General features: G+C 37.3%; 1 protein-coding gene across 13 annotated transcripts in view; it reads right to left on the minus strand.

Annotated features, from left to right (window-relative positions):
- Positions 1–21,327, minus strand: part of LOC144977557 (CD109 antigen-like) — a gene marked incomplete at its 5' end in the record, with an annotated part of 81,146 nt that overhangs the window by 2,221 nt on the left and 57,598 nt on the right. For all 13 annotated transcript variants that reach the window (XM_078922908.1, XM_078922904.1, XM_078922907.1 and 10 more), the window contains 12 exon segments: positions 830–932; positions 1,505–1,664; positions 2,765–2,904; positions 3,980–4,207; positions 6,787–6,986; positions 7,944–8,142; positions 10,666–10,740; positions 11,830–11,986; positions 14,813–14,894; positions 16,300–16,479; positions 17,074–17,215; positions 21,107–21,244. In XM_078922908.1, coding sequence (XP_078779034.1) covers positions 830–932; positions 1,505–1,664; positions 2,765–2,904; positions 3,980–4,207; positions 6,787–6,986; positions 7,944–8,142; positions 10,666–10,740; positions 11,830–11,986; positions 14,813–14,894; positions 16,300–16,479; positions 17,074–17,215; positions 21,107–21,244 — 1,804 coding nt within the window.

The raw sequence follows: 21,327 nt of genomic DNA on the forward strand, positions 1-21,327 counted from the left end.
TCACTAGACGCTACACAAACCTTAAAAATGACGTCAATCTGCCAGTCCTAGAGGATTCTTGTGTCAGGCTATATGTTAACAATGGCTACGATAAAACTCGGTATAGTGAAATGAATTTATTGACACAAACAGGATGTGGTAGATAGATGTGTAACAATTACTTGATACCTTTTGGATAAAGTGTTCGTCTGTGTTCTGGCAAATGACTTTCCCCAATTTCCAAATGGTCTAGTGGTATGACACTCAACCTTGGGATCGGAAGGTCCTGGGTTTGAATCTCCACTCTGAGGGGCGCACAATTGAGTCCTTAGAAAAGGATTTTTACTAAAATTATCTCACTGTACTCGGGTGTCAATTGAGTAACTATGCGGCTATGTGGTCTAGTGGTATGACACTCGCTTTCGGATCAGAAGGTCCTGGGTTCGAGCCTCGCGCTCAGCGCATAGTGAGTCCTTAGAAAAGGCTCTTTACTCACATTCTCTCAACGTACTCAGATGTAAAATGAGTACCTGGCCATTAACAGCGTTGTCTTTGTCCTAAAAATTCATATCGCCTAACAGACGTCATGTCCCGTCCTACATGTTAAATGTTGCTGTTGACCAGGGACTCTTTGTAAAGCGCTTTGAGCACATTAAGTGGATATTCCGCTATATAAAAACTCAATTTAAAAAAAAAATATCACCTAACAGGTGTCATGTCTCGTTCTACATGTTACATGTTGTTGTTGGTCAGGGACCCCTTGCAAAGCGCTTTGAGCACATTAAGTGGATATTGCGCTATATAAAAGCTCTTTTTTTTCTTTATTTTTTTTTTTTCTGATTACACATACCAGGTTCATAATAAGAGTAAAGTTTGACTGAGCCAGGTTCTTGAGCAGCAAATTGCATTTGTTTTTCAACTCTGGTCTTCAAGCACAAGCTGTTTTTAGGAACCTGTGAATAGCAAGCAAATACGTTTATAGAAACAAAATTTTCATTTTTTTAAAAATGACATAAAAGATAATGCAGTCTCATCATTCCAAATTCAAATGTGGGTGCGCATGTCTGTGTATATGTGAGGGTGTTTCGTACAGTACCAGTCGCATGTTAGACATCCTTTTTGTACTAATATCCCTGGCATTGACTATATTATTATAGCCAGCAGCCACTAAATTCACAATGGAGTCGAGTATCAGGGATGCACCTTAACTTTTAAAAAAATTATTTTTTTTTTATTTAACTCACTCAACCCTAACACTGACTATATCCGTAGTTTACCTGGGGTTACTTTTACCCCATGCCTATATATTTCATTTTTCTGAGACAAATTATAAGCGTAGTATCAAAGCAAATGTTTTTAGTTTTTGCGTGTTAATGGTGGTTGAATAAAACTATCTCGCCACATGCTCATTCTTAACACATTTTTTTTTTTCCAATTTTGAAAAGTAGTAAAAATCTCTAAGATTGAGTGAGTGAGTTAAAACATGCCGTTGAGATTGAAAATGATTGATAAAATAAAGGCTTACATCGTTCATGTAATAATGAATGACTCCTTCTCCTTCCTCCACTTCGACTTGTGACACGGATGGGTTAAGGGCCTTCATCATCTCAATGCTGTCGCCCGGCACCTCGCCAGATGGCAGAGACATGGTGGCCACATACATCCCAACACCTTGTTCTAACGTGCTGCAAAGGAATTTTTAAATAAATAGGTTAACTCTCTCCTTACCATCTATTTTTAGAATTTCCCCCGAAAATTCACACTCACCCAGCACAAAAAAAGACATTTCTTACTCAAACAAAAAGTAACAAGTGAGCTCTACAACACAGTGTTGAGTATCTATATCTGTAATCAAAGAATTGATTTAAATTTTGTGATTTACAAGAGAAATCAGAATGAGAAAATTGTCGGTTACATCGTGACGAATGTGACGATTTTTCTATGGGTGGTAAGAAGAGGGTTAAAGACACTTAATATAATATAATTAAGTACTCACTGGATTCTGATACTAACGAAAAGGTGAAAATGGTGAAAAGGCTTCGAATGGGAACAGTACAATGGACGTTTCGGGTACAAACCCTTTGTCAGCACCACAATAAACAAAGGATCATTGAAAACAAATAAATTTACAATTCTTACTACATACATTTTATTTGTTTTTTCAGTGTTATTCTTTTACTGATGAAGGGCTTTTTCCTGAAACGTCCATCGAAGAAAGAATAAAAATAAAAATGAATAAAAATAAAATTCCCTTTATTCATCCCATAGGGGATCCAGGATCGTGTATAGCTCATACAGTAGAGTCACGCTCTCACCGGCCAGGCGGAGCTGTCAAACCAGTAAGGTCGCGGGTTCAAACCCCCATCACCGCCGCGAACATTTTTATTCTCTATTGTCTTCTGGCACTTTCCTACTCACTTCATCTCTTGTTGTTACCAACAGAAGTGTCTGCTCCACTCACTTTTCTGAATTAAAAGTTTCTACATCACTTTACATCCCTTTAGACAGAGGGAAAGTATTAGGCACGTCTTGTCAAAAAAAAAACCCAAAAAACAACAAAACCCAAAATAACACCCCCCCCCCCCCCACCCCCACAAACAAAAACAAGAAAAAAATCCCCAAAAAGACAACAAAACCCAAAATAACCCCCCCCCCCCCCCCCCCCCCAAAACCAAAAACAAGAAAAAAAAACCCCAAAAAGACAACAAAACCCAAAATAACACCCCCCCCCCCCCAAAAAAAAAAAAAAACAACCCAACCCAAAAATAACTAACTATTCACCAACCTGGAAACACAGGTATCAACCTGATATTCCATATCAGACATATATCGGGTCCTTGTATAAACATCCACACCACCAACCGATTTACCAGATTCAAGTTCCACTACCACTTCGGTCACTGGAGTATTGTAGTAAGACACGATCTGAAATAATATATGGATTATTATGCGTATAATTAACTTGAGCTTGAGTGTTTATAACAGGGTTGAGATGTTCTTTCTGACCCCTCTGTCCATCCAGGACAACTGGTTTTGTTAGATCTGATGGAAAGTGCTTTGTGATAGACTAGTGTCTTATCCAAAGGGTAGCAAGGAATTGCTATTGTCTGCATATTGTCTCATGGGTAACTGGTTTTGTTAGATCTGATGGAAAGTGCTTTGTGATAGACTAGTGTCTTATCCAAAGGGTAGCAAGGAATTGCTATTGTCTGCATATTGTCTAATGGGTAACTGGTTTTGTTAGATCTGATGGAAAGTGCTTTGTGATAGACTAGTGTCTTATCCAAAGGGTAGCAAGGAATTGCTATTGTCTGCATAAGCTTCCAACTCCAGCTTAATGTGTCTAATAGGATTCAATAGTCGTAACGTCACTTCCTTCCTACTGACGCATGGTAACTTAGTAACACTGGCTCTAAACTATCGGAACAATGGCGGACGCCCGTATGAAATATTTCTCCGGCGAGCATAAAAGCGTATCCAGAGGGGAAAAAAAACATAAATTTGATCATGTTTTGACTTTTACACATTCTGATCACAAGACATATAAAAAGTTCTAGCCAGCTTGAAGAATAAAAAGTAATGATTTTCCTTGTTTAGAACCAAGATGGCCGTCGTTGCCGGGCGACGTGACATCAGACTACTGAATCCAATTACTGTGAGGGACAACTTTTTATATATATTTACACAGATGAACTTCATATTAATTCATCTAATTCTTCAGCAGTCCATAAGGACTAAATGAACATTTGTGTAAAGTACATGTTGCCTGAACATCATCCTTTTTGTACTCTTACAATATCTGTCACTGACCATGACTATAGCCGGGTACTCATTCATATCTGAGTCGAAGTGTATATAATGGAATGAAAAGATATTTTACACGACTTTGATAGAATTATATTATTTCAAGAAACAATTTTTATTTTCGCTGCTGCTTGTCTGTTCCCCTTAAACATGTCCAAATATTCTTCCAGTAAGCAAAACGAGAAAAGCAACATACCTTGATAAAAGCAATGGTGTTAGCAGCCCCAGTCAAGGTAATTTCCACAAAGTTAGTGTTCACCGGCAAATCCAACTGCTGCAGCAAGAAGGAACGGCTGCCTGAGATATCCAAGGTCTCTGAGAAATTCTCATCACCAGACACGCTCACTTTCACTTGACCATTAGGTAGCTTGTCCGTGAAGTAAAGACCATATTCTGCCAAAGACTGGAGCACTAGAACAGTATCCTGTAAGTAAATTGAAGTATTATTTTTTGTAATAATAATAATGATGATAATAATAATAATAATAATAAAATAATAATAACATAATAATAATAATAATAATAATAATAATAATAATAATAATAATAATAATAATAATAATAATAATAATAAATAAATAAATAAATAAATAAATAAATAAATATGTCTGTGCAGTCTCTATGGACACTTGCTATGAATGCGTGCGTCACTTCCGAGTTTGTCAGTCTGTTTCTATTATCCAGTTAGTAATCTGCCTCCATAAATCTCTGTCTAGTGCAAGTGTTCTTAGCTTCAGAATGTCATCATGTGTGTTAAGGTGCTGAGGCAGTTGGATGTTGTGTTGTTGAAATCAGTTCTTTGGTTGTTGTTTCTAAATGTAATTGATATTTTTTGAGATCTTGATTCAATGTTGTTGGAAGTGAAGTTGGTGTACGCCCTCTGTATTTGGCTCCTTGTTTGAAGTAATCATCCATTGAGGTTTGTGCTGGAATATTTTCATCTCGCCGGAGCATGTGTCCGAACAGTTTCCATCTTTGTTTCTTTATTCTCCTACTGACTGGTTGTAGTCTGCATCAGTCATATATATCCTCATTACTGATTTTGTCTGGCCAATGTACCCCAAATAACTCGTCTCAATTGTTTGTGATGAAGGGAGTCCAGGGTGTCCAAATTCTTTTTTGTAAGACCTCACGTATCACAGTGGTACATAAGGATTGGCAGCACTAACGCTTCGTAAAGGCGTATTCTTTTATTTTCATTAATGATGTTCGTCCTGTTCCAAACGTTGTGTAGTTCTCTGAATGCAGTTTGAGCTAGCATTTTTCTCCGCTTGATATTTTCATTCTCATTAATCAAGTTTCCGAGTTTTCTTACGCTTTTCCATTCCGCTTGTTTCTTGTTAACCAATGTAATTTCTGTTTTGGATTTGTTGACCTTTAGATTCCAATGTCGCAGAGTATTTGACATTATTGGTATGTTCTGCTTCGTCAGGTCTGCTGTATCAAATAATAATATTATGATATCAACATCGTCTGCGTAAATCAGTTCGCGGGTAAGTAATTGAGGAATCGGGAGTTTTTGTCTTAATTCTTTTAGGGCTGCTTCCAAATATACGGTAAAAAGGATTGGACTCAGACTGTCTCCTTGGGGAGTTCCCAGCGATGTTAATAGTGAAACTGTTTCTGCACCAGATGTAAACATAAGTGTTGTGTTTGCTAACAGTGATCTTATTAGTAGGATATGATCTTTTTCGAGAAATGAGTTCAGTACCTTCAAAAGTTTTGTTCTGCAGATTGTATCAAAGGCAGAGCTCATGTCAATGCCCAATATAGTGAACTCTGTATTTTTCATTTCTGGCTTTCAACCACCTATGAGCCCATACAATGTCACTGATACTCCTATCTTTTCTGAATCCGCTCTGTGTCGGTGAGAGATATTCCTCCACCTTTGATCTTATTCTGTTGAGTTTTAATACCTTGAGCAGTTTTCTAAGTGTTGAAAGAAGAACAATTGGTCTTAGATTTTCTAGTGTCCTTTTTTCTTATTTGGTTTATTCAACAAAATTAGTTTACCAGAGCCGAGATCAAGATGTGTTTTATGTTTGAACATTCTATTAAACATATTAGCAATGGCCACCAGGTGTGGTTCAGTTAGACATTTTAGATCTTCTGCTTTGATGGTGTCAATTCCCGGGGCCTTATGATTGTTAAGTTGGTAAATAGCTGCACTAACCTCAAGATCGGTTATTGGTTCTTCCAGTCTTCATTCGGGATATTCGAATGGTTCTATCTGTTGGTCCCATTTGTACTTATTCTCGAAGAAGTTTTTAACTCTTTCAACTATTTGTTTGTCATCACAGATTACTTTACCCTCATCATCAGATATTATAAGACGACTTTTTTTTGTTTCTTTTTAATGTTTTTAACAGCTTTGAATATTTTCATGCTGTCTGGGGCTGTTTCTATTTCCATTGCTATGTTGTCGATTTTGATTTTATAATTGACAATCGATTGTGCTTTGATTTTATGCATCACTGGATATCTCTGTGTTTTCCATTCTCGTTTTAGTTCTTCATCGTGGCAAATGTTAATATTGACTCTAAGTTGCTTTTGTTCTTCTGAAAGTTGTTGGAGGATTGGACAGAAACTCCTTTTGAAATTTCTTGTCTTTGGAAAAGTTTCGTCTCTGACCGAAATGATAGTGTCGATCAATGTCTGGTGTTCTAAGGCAGGGTCTGTTTCCGCATTAATATGTACAAGCTCAAGTTTGTTTGTCAGTTTGTTTTTGAATGCATTACGTATATCTTCATCTTTTAGGCTAGTAAAATCTGTTGCTGGTTTTGGTCTGGGTTTTAAAATAATAATAATAATAATAATAATAATAATAATAAATAATATAATAATAATAATAATAGTAATAATAATAATAATAATAATAATAATAATAATAATAATAATAGTAATAATAATAATAATAATAATACTCGTCCCTTTGCATGTGTAAAGATGGTGCTCTACCAACTATCTAGACCCCCAACATCCATATCAACATACAACACACACCTGTGTGGAGCCAAAACCTCCTCTACTATTTTGTTGTTCCTGAATCCACGTCATAACCTCCATGGCGAGTCCAAATTTGTCCACATTCAGATACGTCATCAATGTGTAGGCTGCAGTCATCAGGACCGTGCTCTTACCACTGGTGGGTGTCACACTTGAACTCTGACCTGCTCCGTTTTTCTTCCATGGAAAGTCGCGTGCTGATGGAAGGAAAAAGAAAATTTTTGGTCATTTGTAAAGTTAAATAAGAGAGAGAGAGAGAGAGAGAGAGAGAGAGAGAGAGAGAGAGAGAGAGAGAGAGAGAGAGAGAGAGAGAGAGACAAAATAAGTAGGAGTGAAATATCTGTTCAATGTTATAGTTATCATTTAACGTTATAACAAGTGTAACTAAATGACAAATTGCCATATTTATGGACAATAAAGATTTATTATTATTATTATCTATTATTATTATTATTATTATTATTATTATTATTATTATTATTATTCAATACAATATCTTTTAAGGCGTTCATAAGGCGCATTTCAAGGTTGTTTGTTTATTTTAATTGAGCTTTCAGATCGGAAGGTCCTGGGTTCGAGCCTCGCAATCGGCGCATAGTTGAGTCCTTGGAAAAGGCTCTTTACTCACATTCTCTCACCGTACTCAGGTGTAAAATTAGTACCTGGCCGTTAACAGTGTTGTCTTTGTCCGAAAAATTGTAATATCGCCTAACAGGCGATGTCATGTCCTGTCCTACATGTTAAATGTTGCTGTTGATCAGGGACATCTTGTAAAGCGCTTTGAGCACATTTAGTGGATATTGCACTATATAAAGCTCAATTTAAAAATTTTGATTTATTATATATATATAACACACACATACCAATGGTTGTTGACTCTGTGTGCTATCGTAAGCGACATTTGGTGATTTCAATGGTTTATAAAGTATATCATATGTAATAAAAAATTTTATGTATTTCATAAAACAACAACAAATAACATGTACTTTTGGCATAAATCATAAATAAAAATCGCATATTACTAAGCACGGTGCTGATACTTTTTTATCTTTCTTCTGATATGACAGTGATACTTGTCAAGCATGACAACAGTAAATCAACAACGAAATAAAATGATTTTTAAAAAATAACCAACAGGAGTTTAGTCTTCTTACCTTCAATAAAAGATAACAAAGCCTCAATGGGTTGCTTCAACTGTTGTTCTATGGAAGATCTTAGCTTGACTGCAAGGGAAAGCGTGTAAGCTGTCATGGAGGGCAGAAAAGCGTTGTCTCCAGATTTGGATATTATTGTTGAGGTCTCTTTAATGATCAATGGGATTGTCAAGGAAAGCAACCTGTCCAGCTCGGATGTCTGGTGGAGGATAGAAAATTTTTTTTTTTCAAATTGAGATTTTATTTAGCGCAATATCCACTAAACATGCTCAAAGCGCTTTACAGGGGGTCCCTGGCCAACAGCAACACATAACATGTAGGACGAGACATAACGCCTGTCAGGCGATATTACAATTTTTTGGACAGAGACAACGGCGCTGTTAACGGCCAGGTACTCATTTTTTAGAACCTGAGTACGGTGAAGAATGTGAGTAAAGAGCCTTCTCCAAGGACTCAACTATGCGATGAGCGAGGCTCGAACCCAGGACCTTCCGATCCGAAAGCGAGTGTCATACCACAAGACCACATAGCCGCATCGGATAGAAAAGAAAAAAAAAAAAAGAAAGAAAGAAAAATACATCATTCCTCAGTATGCTCTAAACAGTTTTTGTCTTTTGGTTTGATAATAAGGGGTTTTACGGTGCTTGCAACACATTTAGGTCATATGGTTTTACGGTGCTTGCAACACATTTAGGTCATATGGTTTTATGGTACTTGCGACACAATTAGGTCATATGGTTTTATGGTGCTTGCGACACATTAAGGTCATATGGTTTTACGGTGCTTGCCACACATTTAGGTCATATGGTTTTATGGTGCGTGCAACACATTTAGGTCATATAGCTTTATGGTGCTTGCAACACGTTTAGGTCATATGGTTTTATGGTGCTTGCAACACATTTAGGTCATATGGTTTTACAGGCTTGCCACACATTTAGGTCATATGGTTTTATGGTGCTCGCGACACATTTAGGTCATATGGTTTTATGGTGCTTGCGACACATTTAGGTCATATGGTTTTATGGTACTTGCAACACATTTAGGTCATATGGTTGTACGGTGCTTGCCACACATTTAGGTCATATGGTTTTATGGTGCTTGCAACACATTTAGGTCATATGGTTTTACGGTGCTTGCAACACATTTAGGTCATATGGTTTTACAGTGCTTGCAACACATTTAGGTCATATGGCTTTATGGTGCTTGCAACACATTTAGGTCATATGGTTTTATGGTGCTTGCGACACATTTAGGTCATATGGTTTTATGGTGCTTGCAACACATTTAGGTCATATGGTTTTATGGTGCTTGCAACACATTTAGGTCATATGGTTTTACGGTGCTTGCAACACATTTAGGTCATATGGTTTTATGGTGCTTGCAACACATTTAGGTCATATGGTTTTATGGTGCTTGCAACACATTTAGGTCATATGGTTTTATGGTGCTTGCGACACATTTAGGTCATATGGTTTTAGGTGCTTGCAACACATTTAGGTCATATGGTTTTATGGTGCTTGCGACACATTTAGGTCATATGGTTTTATGGTGCTTGCAACACATTTAGGTCATATGGTTTTAGGTGCTTGCAACACATTTAGGTCATATGGTTTTACGGTGCTTGCAACACATTTAGGTCATATGGTTTTATGGTGCTTGCAACACATTTAGGTCATATGGTTTTATGGTGCTTGCAACACATTTAGGTCATATGGTTTTATGGTGCTTGCGACACATTTAGGTCATATGGTTTTATGGTGCTTGCAACACATTTAGGTCATATGGATTTATGGTGCTTGCAACACATTTAGGTCATATGGTTTTATGGTGCTTGCGACACATTTAAGTCATATGGGTTTATGGTGCTTGCGACACATTTAGGTCATATGGTGCTTGCGACACATTTAGGTCATATCAGCAGCCAGTAACAAGAAAGAAAATGAATAGTCCAAAAATTTTAGAACCACAATGAAAGCACCCGAGAAAAAGTCAGGCAAAGGGGAATTGGTTTTAATAGGGAACAAGTGTAGATTCCAAGAGCATGCTAACTAAGTACATTGATGGTATGCTCTTGGAATCTACACCAATTCCTTATTTGTACAATTCCCCTTCGTCTTACCCTTTCTTGGGTGCTTAAATTGTAATTCTAGAACTTTTTACTATCCCATTTTCTTCCTTTTTACTGGCGCTGATATGACCTAAATGTGTTGCAAGCGCCGTAAAACCCTTAAATACAAAAAAAAAAAAACAACATCAGAATTAAAACAAATAAAATTACGCTCAGTTTTTCTGAATGGTTTTGGATGAGAGAGGGGTGTAATAAATACTAAGATGAAATCACGTTCATTGGGTTATCGACACTCTATTTAATCTAAGATTTTCACTCGTCAAGATCATGAATATCTTAAATCAAAACTAATGTTACTAACCCAAATAAATGTGACTCACCGTCTCTAAATGGTATTATGTCAGGTTGACTTGGGTGCAAAAAAATTGAATTTATTGACAAAAACATGAAACTTGGGGTTTGTTTCAATTTGTTATGTTACAGAATGAAGACAATTTCTCACAATGCAAAGCTCAAAAATTGGTATTTACTATCAATTTAATTCTACAGTCACTTTTCGGGGTCCAATTCATTCCGACATAATACCGTTTCGAGACGAAGGGTCACAAATGTCCTTTAATCCTATAATGATATACAAGACAAGAGTTTGCTTACGGGCATGACTTCCGAGGTCTCCAAGATACTCAGTAGAGTGTACACTGTCAGGGAAAAATCTTCACTGGTGCCAGACTGAAACAAAATTTAAAAAAAAAAAAAGTTTAACTCTCTCCTTACCAGCTATTTTTAGAAATTTATCCAAAACTTCACACTCGCCCAACACAAAAATAGACTTTTCAAACAGATTACCAACGAGTATATTCTATATCTTGTTTAGAAAAATGAGCTCTGCAACACAGTGTCGAGTTTTTATAGATTAAACTATAACAAAATGAAATCAGAACAAGAAAATTGTTGATTATATTGTAACGAATGTGACAATTTTCCTTTGGGTGGTAAGGAGAGGGGGTTAAATAAACGAAAGAGTAAGAGAAGTAAAAAAAAACATCAATTAATCGAGCCATTGGACCAATGGAGTCAGAATTTATGAGAGTTTAAGAGACGGAGTGACACAGCTGTACGGTCACTTTTGTGCCCAGAGGGTAACTAGTTTGATTCTGTATCATCTTGCCTTAGCTGATTTTGTAACAATAAGCTGCTGCTGATGCCTGAGTTATGCTAGTTTAGTCTTCCCTTGGAATAGACCCTAATGACAAATTATTACCTCTTGAGAAAGGATTAAACAAATCTTTTCAACATTTTATTATTTATCTATTTATTTATTTGTTTATTTATTTATTTCTTTACTCATTTATCTTTCTATGTATTTATTTATTTATTCGTTTTACCTATTCGTTATTTATCCTGCCTTTTGCAACATTAAACGTACATTATATATTTGCAACCTTACAGAGTCTATGACTAGTCTATGACAAAGTACTTTCTGCCAGGTTTAACAGAGCAATAGACCGGATCACTGAGAGAGAGAGAGAGAGAGAGAGAGAGAGAGAGAGAGAGAGAGAGAGAGAGAGAGAGAGAGAGAGAGAGATTAAGACAAAAAGAAGAGGAAATGAAAACTATAATCAAGAGCAATATATACATAAGACTATCATAAGACTATATATATATATAATATATATATATATATATATATATATATATATATATATATATTATAATATATATATATATATATATATATATAAAATATAAATTGTCACTCACATTATATGGCCAATATATATATATTTCTCCCTGTAAAAGTATCGTATATATTTCTACCTGTAAATCTTTGTGAAGAATTCGGCCATCCTCCCTGAAATAGCCTGTACTCGTTTGCTTCGTGCTCATAAAAGAAACAGCCTCGCTGAGTACTTCTTTATCAATCTTTATGAACTTGGAAGCTGCAGCAAAACTCTTCATGACAAAGGCAGTCAGCCTGGGGAAGTGTTAAACGTAAGATGATTAATTAATTAATTAAAATTAAGCTTTATATAGCGCAATATCCACTAAATGTGCTCAAAGCGCTTTACAAGGGGTCTCTGGTCAATAGCAACATTTAACATGCAGGACGAGACCTGACGCCTGTTAGTTAGGCGATATTACAATTTTTCGGACAAGGACAACGCTGTTTAACGGCCAGGTACTCATTTTAAACCCCGAGTACGGTGAGAGAATGTGAGTAAAGAGCCTTTTCCAAGGACTCAACTATGCATCGAGCGCGAGGCTCGAACCCAGGACCTTCCGATCCGAAAGCGAGTGTCATACCACTAGACCACATAGCCACAGAGGAGCATTTGTTTCTTATAGCAGGATGGTCAGAAGAGTTATATCATATTAAACATTACATGAACTTTTATATAGCGCAATATCCACTCAATTAAATGTGCTCAAAGCGCTTTACGAGGCATCCCTAGCCAACAGCAACACTTAACATGTAGGATGAGACTTTGAGACTTGACGCCTGTCAGTTAGGCCACATGTGACCCCTCATCTCAAAACAGTATTATGTCGGGATGGACCAGATGATAAAAAGTCAAATTACAGTTAAACTGGTCAAAAATATGAAACGTTGGTATTTAGCACAGTAAAATATGATATTCCTTCTCCTATATAAAACATATAAACTCAACTTAAGCATGGTATTTCTGGCTACAAATTCCAATTTCAACATCTTAATCATCCCGACTTAATACCGTTTTGAGACGGTGAGTCACATATTACAATTTATTCCGATAGAGACAATGCTGTTAACAGCCAGGTACTCGTTTTACACCCGGGTGCGATAAGAGAATGTGAGTAAAGAGCCTTTTTTCTAGGACCCCAACTATGCACCGCTCAGAACAAGACTCGAACCCAAGACCTTCTGATCCATAGGTGAGTGCTATGCCAGAAGACCACGTAGCCACACATAAATGCAGACTAGATTTACAGGGAAAACAGATCAAGATTTTTTGTAAAAACAGTGTATTATAACTAATATAATAATAATAATAATAATAATAATAATAATAATAATAAATAAATAATAAATAATAATAATAATAATAATAATAATAATAATAATAAATGACATTTATATAGCACTTTACCCCATGGCCACAGGCTCTAAGCGCTATGTGGTCTAGTGGTATGACACTAGCTTTCGGACCAGAAGGTATTGGGCTCGAGCTTCGCTCAGCGCATAGTTGAGCCCTTGGAAATGGCTCTTTACTCACTCTCTCTCACCGTACTCAGGTGTAAAATGAGTACCCAGCCGTTAACAGCGTTGTCTCTGTCCCAAAAATTTGTAATATCGCCTAACAGGCATCATGTCCCATCCCACATGTTAAATGTTGCTGTTGGCCAGGGACCCCTTGTAAAGCGCTTTGAGCACGTTTGGTGGATTTTGCGCTATATAAATGCTCTAATGCTCTAATATTGATGCTATGCTTTCCATTTTTTAAAACTCACAACCTACGCCAGTCGGATATGACATAGAGCAACACACAAAACTATGTGTAGCTGTAAACATTTATTAAATGTCTGATTAATACGATTTAGTGAGAACTACTCACAAAAATGGCTGGCTAAAAACAATAACAAAGAGATGAGTGATGTCAATTTCATTCCTTCTATATAGTCACTACCATGTTTCATGTTTGGTAAACAGGATGGATAAAGTACATTTATTTATATCCATCACGGAAATGGAGAAGAAGAAAAAGAAGAGAAAAAAAGAGAAGAAGAAGAAGAAGAAGAAGAAGAAGAAGAAGAAGAAGAAGAAGAAGAAGAAGAAGAAGAAGAAGAAGAAGAAGAAGAAGAAGAAGAAGAAGAAGAAGAAGAAGGAGATAGTTCAAGTAAAGTCGTAACCTCTTTAAAAACTCAATTGATAACAACTACAGGAGGAGTGAAAGCATCAATGAGATGTGCTAGAGCCTAAAACTAAACTGGTCACCATTTACATGAAAGACAAACAATCCAAAAATCCAAAGTCGTCTTTAACTCACTCAACCCTAACACCGACTATATCCGTTGTATACCCGGGGTTATTTTTACCCTATGCCTATTTATTACATTTTTCTGAGACAAATGATTCCATTCGATAGCCTTATTCAAAACAACAGGAAACAGCACTCAAACCGGGTCCCGCAGTCACAAATTAATAATGCTCGCATCGACTATTTTATTTTTTTCCAAGAAATAAACTGAGTAGGAAAGTGCCAGAAGACAACAGAGAATAAAAACTTCATTGACGGCGGCGCTGAGCTCGAACCCGCGACCTTACTGGAATGACAACTCCGCCTGGCTGGGGAGATCGTGACTCTGCAGACCGTATGAGCTATCCACGACCCCAGTTTTTTTTTTTCCAAGCACCATTAGAATATGGTTAATGGCCAAATGGAACTTGATAGAGAAACTAATAAAATCAAAAAGAAGGCTTAGGCACGTCCATTTGTGACCCCTCGTCTCAAAACGGTATTAAGTCGGGATGATTAAGATACTGAAAATGGAATTTGTAGCCAGAAAAAATCAGACTTAAGTTGAGTTTATTTGCTTTATAGAGGAGAAGGAATATCATATTTTACTGTGCTAAATACCAACGGTTTATATTTTTGACCAGTTTAACTATAATTTGACTTTTTAGCATCTGGTCCATCCTGACATAATACCGTTTTGAGACATTGGGTCACCTTTGTTCTTACCACACTCATGTGGTCGCGATTATCTTTGATGCACGGAGTTGCGACTTCAATGACGTGACAAGACAGTAAGATATACTTACCAAGTGCTACCTTCAGCGTCGGTTGCCCATGCACTGTACGACCCATCTGGCTTTTTATATAAATCCACCTGCCTCTGGTAGCCTGAAAGAGCATTAAATTCAATTGATTCGGTTGACTCAGACTCACAGTCAGTCAGTCAGACAGACAGACAGAGACACAGACTGACACAGACTGACAGAGAGAGAGAGAGAGAGAGAGAGAGAGAGAGAGAGAGAGAGAGAGAGAGACAGAGAGAGAGAGAAAGAGAGAGAGAGAGAGAGAGAGAGAGAGAGAGAGAGAGAGTGAAGAACACAAATTATATCATGAGTCTGTGTGTGTGTGTGTGTGTATGTGTGTGTGTTTGTGTGTGGGTGTGTCCATGTGTGCAAGTATATATGTGTGTATATGTGTGTGTGTGTGTGTTTGGATGTCTCCTCCTTCTTCTTCTTCTTCTTCTTCTTCTTCTTCTTCTTCTTCTTCTTCTTCTTCTTCTTCTTCTTCTTCTTCTTCTTCTTCTTCTTCTTCTTCTTCTTCTGCTTCTTCTTTTTCTTCTTCTTCTTCTTCAAATACACTCAAAAGAGAAAACGAAAACGTCTGAGGTCGTTTTCAGTGCATCTTTAAAGTTTTCATTATTGCCCAGAAGCTTGTCAGACAACGAAAACAGAAATAGAGAGAGAGAGAGAGAAAGAGAGAGAGAGAGTGTGTGTGTGTGTTTGTGTGTGTGTGTGGGAGAGAGAGAGACAGAGAGTGAGAGAGTGAAGGAGAGAATGAGAGAGAGAGTGTGGGTGTGAGAGAGAGAGAGAGATAGAGATAAATCGATAGATAGATAGAGAGAGAGAGTGCGGGTGTGTGAGAGAGATAGAGATAGATAGATAGATAGAGAGAGAGAGAGAGAGAGAGATAGAGAGCGAGAGAGAGAGAGAGAGAGGGGGGGGGGTCTTTGATTCAAGTCCTGCTCTGAATGACATCAAGTTGAGTCCATGGGAAAAGGCTCTTTACTCACATTCTCTCACCTTCCTCGGGAGTAAAATGAGTACCTGGCCGGTTACAGAACTGTATTCATCCTGCTTCATTCTACATGTTAAGCATTACTGTTGACTTGGGACTCCTTTTAATGTGCTTTGAGGACACTTAAGTGATTAGGAATATATATTATAGGAATTCTTCTTCTTCTTCTTCTTCTTATTTCCCCTCATGTTGTCTTTATGGCGGAAGGTCAAGATGCAGGAACGCTTTGGTCTTCCCAAGCTCGTGTTTTTACTTTAATGTGGTCATCTGTGCCTCACTGCCTTGTGGGTTGGTCGTGGTTGACCAAAGGCTAAGGAAGCAGATCCTAACAGAAAAGCAGGATGAAGACGAGAGCCGCTCGGCTGAAAGGCTCCAATAAATAGCCTGGACAGGCAAAACTGCCGAACCCAAAATTTGGAGCAACAAGCAATCACCCCCCACGAATAAGATATTATAGGAATTCAAAAGCTCGAGTTGCAGTTAGTTGTAAAACACTTACCGAGATGCATGTTTTTGATCATTGCCTCCAAAAGCACCTTATCATTCTCTTGGTTTGTCTGCTGAATGTAGGTTGCTCCGTAGATGTTTGGTACCAGGCCAATCATGTTTTGCTCTCCACATCCCGTAGGTTGTTGCACCAAGTTGTTGAGGTTTGATAGAGATTGACCTAACACTTGTCCTAGAGAATGAAATAATTAAAATAATGTGCGGCTATGTGGTCTTGTGGTATGACACTCGCTTTCCGAACGGAAGGTCCTAGGTTTGTTTGAGCCTTGCTCGGCACATAGTTGAGTCTTTGGAAAAGGCTCTTTATTCACATTCTCTCATCATACTCAGGTGTAAAATGAGTACCTGGCTGTTGACAGCATTGTCTCTGTCGGAAAAAAAATTTGTAAGATCCAACTAACAGACATCATGTCTTGTTCTACATGTTAGCGTTGCTATTGATCAGGGACCCTTTGTGAAGCACTTTGAGCACGTTTAGTGGATATTGCGCTATATAAAAGCTTTCTCTTCTTTTTTTTTTCCAGTCCACAGCTTCTAACAGCTTAGTATTTCTTTAAATTGCCAGTATTTTCTCACCTGTTACTTTGACTTGTTCTACATGATAGTGTTGCTATTGGTCAGGGACCCTTTGTGAAACGCTTTGTGAAGCACGTTTAGTGGATATTGCGCTATATAATATAAAAGCTTTCTCTTCTTCTTTTTTTTTCTAGTCCACAGCTTCTAACAGCTTAGTATTTCTTTAAATCGCCAGCCAGTATTTTCTCACCTGTTACTTTGACTTGCAGCCTTTGGGATCCTTCGATAATTTTCTCAGAAGGCCAGGAGACCTCAAACCGTTCCGTCTTTGACGGCTCATCCACCAGAACCATCACCTTGGTCATCACTTGATTCCTCTCTTCTCCCGGGGGCTATTTAGCGTCCCGGAGGCTATTTAGGTGATAAAGAAAGTATGTTATACTGTTCCACGGGGGCGTATTTAGTGTGAATAAAGTATAGTTTATACAGTTCCCGGGGGCTATTTAGGTGATAAAGAATGTTATACTGTTCCCGGGGGCTATTTAGGTGATAAAGAATGTTATACTGTTCCCGGGGGCTATTTAGGTGATAAAGAATGTTATACTGTTCCCGGGGGCTATTTAGGTGATAAAGTATGTTATACTGTTCCCGGGGGCTATTTAGGTGATAAAGAATGTTATACTGTTCCCGGGGGCTATTTAGGTGATAAAGAAAGAATGTTATACTGTTCCCGGAGGCTATTTAGGTGATAAAGAAAGAATGTTATACTGTTCCCGGGGGCTATTTAGGTGATAAAGAAAGTATGTTATACTGTTCCCGGAGGCTATTTAGGTGATAAAGAATGTTATACTGTTCCTGGGGGCTATTTAGGTGATAAAGAAAGTATGTTATACTGTTCCCGGGGGCTATTTATGTGATAAAGAATGTTATACAGTTCCCGGGGGCTATTTAGGTGATAAAGAATGTTATACAGTTCCCGGGGGCTATTTAGGTGATAAAGAATGTTATACTGTTCCCGGGGGCTATTTAGGTGATAAAGAATGTTATACTGTTCCCGGGGGCTATTTAGGTGACAAAGAAAGTATGTTATACTGTTCCCGGGGGCTATTTATGTGATAAAGAATGTTATACTCTTCCCGGGGGCTATTTAGGTGACAAAGAAAGTATGTTATATTGTTCCCGGGGGCTATTTAGGTGATAAAGAATGTTATACTGTTTTAAACTATTGGCTGATAAAGGGATGTTTAACTCTCTTCTTACCAGCTATTTTTAGAATTTCCCCCGAAAATTCACACCCACCCGACACAAAATAGACTTTTCCTAATCAAACACAAAAAAGTAACAAGTGCATTCTATACAGAATGTTGTTCAGCAAAATGATGTCTGCAACACAGTCATCATCATCATTGCCTTTTTCACCCTTGGTCAGGGTATAGGCCACAGACAAACAGTTTCCATCCTTCTCTATCCTGAGCTAACTTTCAGCTTCTTTAAATTCTGTAATTCCATAAACTCTTCGGTCGCCCAAGCTAAAAAAAGGATTTGGTTAAGCCCAAAACTTTCCATGTTTAGAATTTTAAAAGTTCTGTGTTAGTTTTTTGGGGGTTTTTGGTGTTTGCTTTTTTTTGGGGGTTTTTTTTTTTTTTTGGGGGGGGGGGGGGGGGGGGGGTTGTTGTTTTTTTTTTCTCCTCATTTTTGATTTTGTTACTTTTAAACCTTACAGCCCACGGCTTCTAGAAGATTAGTTCTCACTTTTTCCTCATCGACAAGTTCGAGATGAAAATAATATGTGACCCATCGTCTCAAAACGGTATTATGTCGGAACGAATCAGATGCTTAAAAGCCGAAATAAATGTTAAACTGGTCAAAAATACAAATTGTTGGCATTAGCACCCTAAAATATGGTATCCATTCTCTTCAATAAAACATACAAGCTCAACACAAGTCTGATATTTCTGGCTATAAATTCAATTTTCAACATCTTAACCAACCCGTCTTAATACCGTTTTGAGGTGAAGGGTCACATATAGTAAGACCTTCCACAGGAAACGAAATAGAAATCTATGGGTACTTTTTTGGGAGGAAAAAAATTCCGCATACGTTTTTAAAAAAAACAAAAAAAAAATTAATTGCTTAGAGCCTAATGTTTCGGATTTACAGCACTTATAAAATTGAATCTTTATTGTTATTATCACTTAAGAGCAATGCCTTATTCAGTTGTGGCAAATTGAGACACAGCCACCAGCATAAGATAAATATCTGGAAAAAAAATGTGTATGAAACAGTGACAGAGAGAGTAGAGAGAAAAATGAAGGGGAAGGAGAAAACATCCCAAAAAGCAGATTTCCTCATCTGGCAGGCTTATTTTTGGGGGATAGTTTTATTTATTTTTTTCTTGTATTTTTTGGCTATGTGGTCAAGTGGTATGACACTCGCTTTTGGACCGGAAGGTCCTGGGTTTGAGTCCCATGTGGTGCATAGTTGAATCCTTGGAAAAAGGCTCTTTACTCACATTCTCTCACCGTACTCAGCTAGTACCTGGCTGTTGTCTCTGTCGGGAAAAAAATAGTATTATCTCCTAACAGGTGTCATGTCTTGTTCTACATGTTACATGTTGCTGTTAGTCAGGGACTCTTTGTAAAGCACTTTGATAACATGTTTAGTGGATATTGCACTATATAACAGCTCAGTCCCTTTGTAAAGCACTTTGAACAAGTTTAGTGGATATTGCACTATATAACAGCTCAGTTCCTTTGTAAAGCACTTTGAACAAGTTTAGTGGATATTATTGCACTATATAAAAGCTCAGTCACTTTGTAAAGCACTTTGAACATGTTTAGTGGATATTGCACTATAATATATAAAAACTCAGTCCCTTTGTAAATCACTTTGATAACATGTGTAGTGGATATTGGGATATTGCACTATATAAAAGCTCAGTCCCTTTGTAAAGCACTTTGAACAAGTTTAGTGGATATTATTGCACTATATAACAGCTCAGTCCCTTTGTAAAGCACTTTGATAACATGTGTAGTGGATATTGGGATATTGCACTATATAACAGCTCAGTCCCTTTGTAAAGCACTTTGAACAAGTTTAGTGGATATTATTGCACTATATAACAGCTCAGTCCCTTTGTAAATCACTTTGATAACATGTGTAAAGGATATTGGGATATTGCACTATATAACAGCTCAGTCCCTTTGTAAATCACTTTGATAACATGTGTAGTGGATATTGGGATATTGCACTATATAACAGCTCAGTCCCTTTGTAAATCACTTTGATAACATGTGTAAAGGATATTGGGATATTGCACTATATAACAGCTCAGTCCCTTTGTAAATCACTTTGATAACATGTGTATGGATATTGGGATATTGCACTATATAACAGCTCAGTCCCTTTGTAAATCACTTTGATAACATGTGTAAAGGATATTGGGATATTGCACTATATAACAGCTCAGTCCCTTTGTAAATCACTTTGATAACATGTGTAGGGATATTGGGATATTGCACTATATAACAGCTCAGTCCCTTTGTAAATCACTTTGATGACATGTGTAAAGGATATTGGGATATTGCACTATATAACAGCTCAGTCCCTTTGTAAATCACTTTGATAACATGTGTAGTGGATATTGGGATATTGCACTATATAACAGCTCAGTCCCTTTGTAAATCACTTTGATAACATGTGTAGTGGATATTGGGATATTGCACTATATAACAGCTCAGTCCCTTTGTAAATCACTTTGATAACATGTGTAGTGGATATTGGGATATTGCACTATATAACAGCTCAGTCCCTTTGTAAATCACTTTGATAACATGTGTAGTGGATATTGGGATATTGCACTATATAACAGCTCAGTCCCTTTGTAAAGCACTTTGAACAAGTTTAGTGGATATTGGGATATTGCACTATATAACAGCTCAGTCCCTTTGTAAATCACTTTGAACAAGTTTAGTGGATATTGGGATATTGCACTATATAACAGCTCAGTCCCTTTGTAAATCACTTTGATAACATGTGTAGTGGATATTGGGATATTGCACTATATAACAGCTCAGTCCCTTTGTAAATCACTTTGATAACATGTGTAGTGGATATTGGGATATTGCACTATATAAAAGCTCAGTCCCTTTGTAATCACTTTGATAACATGTGTAGTGGATATTGCACTATAATATTTAAAAGCTCAAGATTAAGTTTTAAGTTCTTCAAATCTCTATCTTATTCACTTGGCAAATGTCACTCCCTCAACTCAAACCACTGACCTTGACACGCAATTCCTTGATGACCTCATCCCTCTGCGCCTGGTCTTGTACGTCTTGCGCCACAACATTGAAAACAATCTTTCCAATGGTCGATGCATTTACCTCAAAAACTACGCTAGAAGCCAAGTTGGGTAGCATCTAGAAGAATAAACAATGTATATATAAAAAATATATTACAACAAGAGATGAAGTGAGTAGGAAAGTGCCAATTGAGACATTGA

This window comes from Berghia stephanieae, chromosome 7, assembly GCF_034508935.2.
Source record: "Berghia stephanieae isolate SIO BIC M18660-M18661 chromosome 7, UCSD_Bste_1.3, whole genome shotgun sequence".
Lineage (NCBI taxonomy): Eukaryota > Metazoa > Mollusca > Gastropoda > Nudibranchia > Aeolidiidae > Berghia > Berghia stephanieae.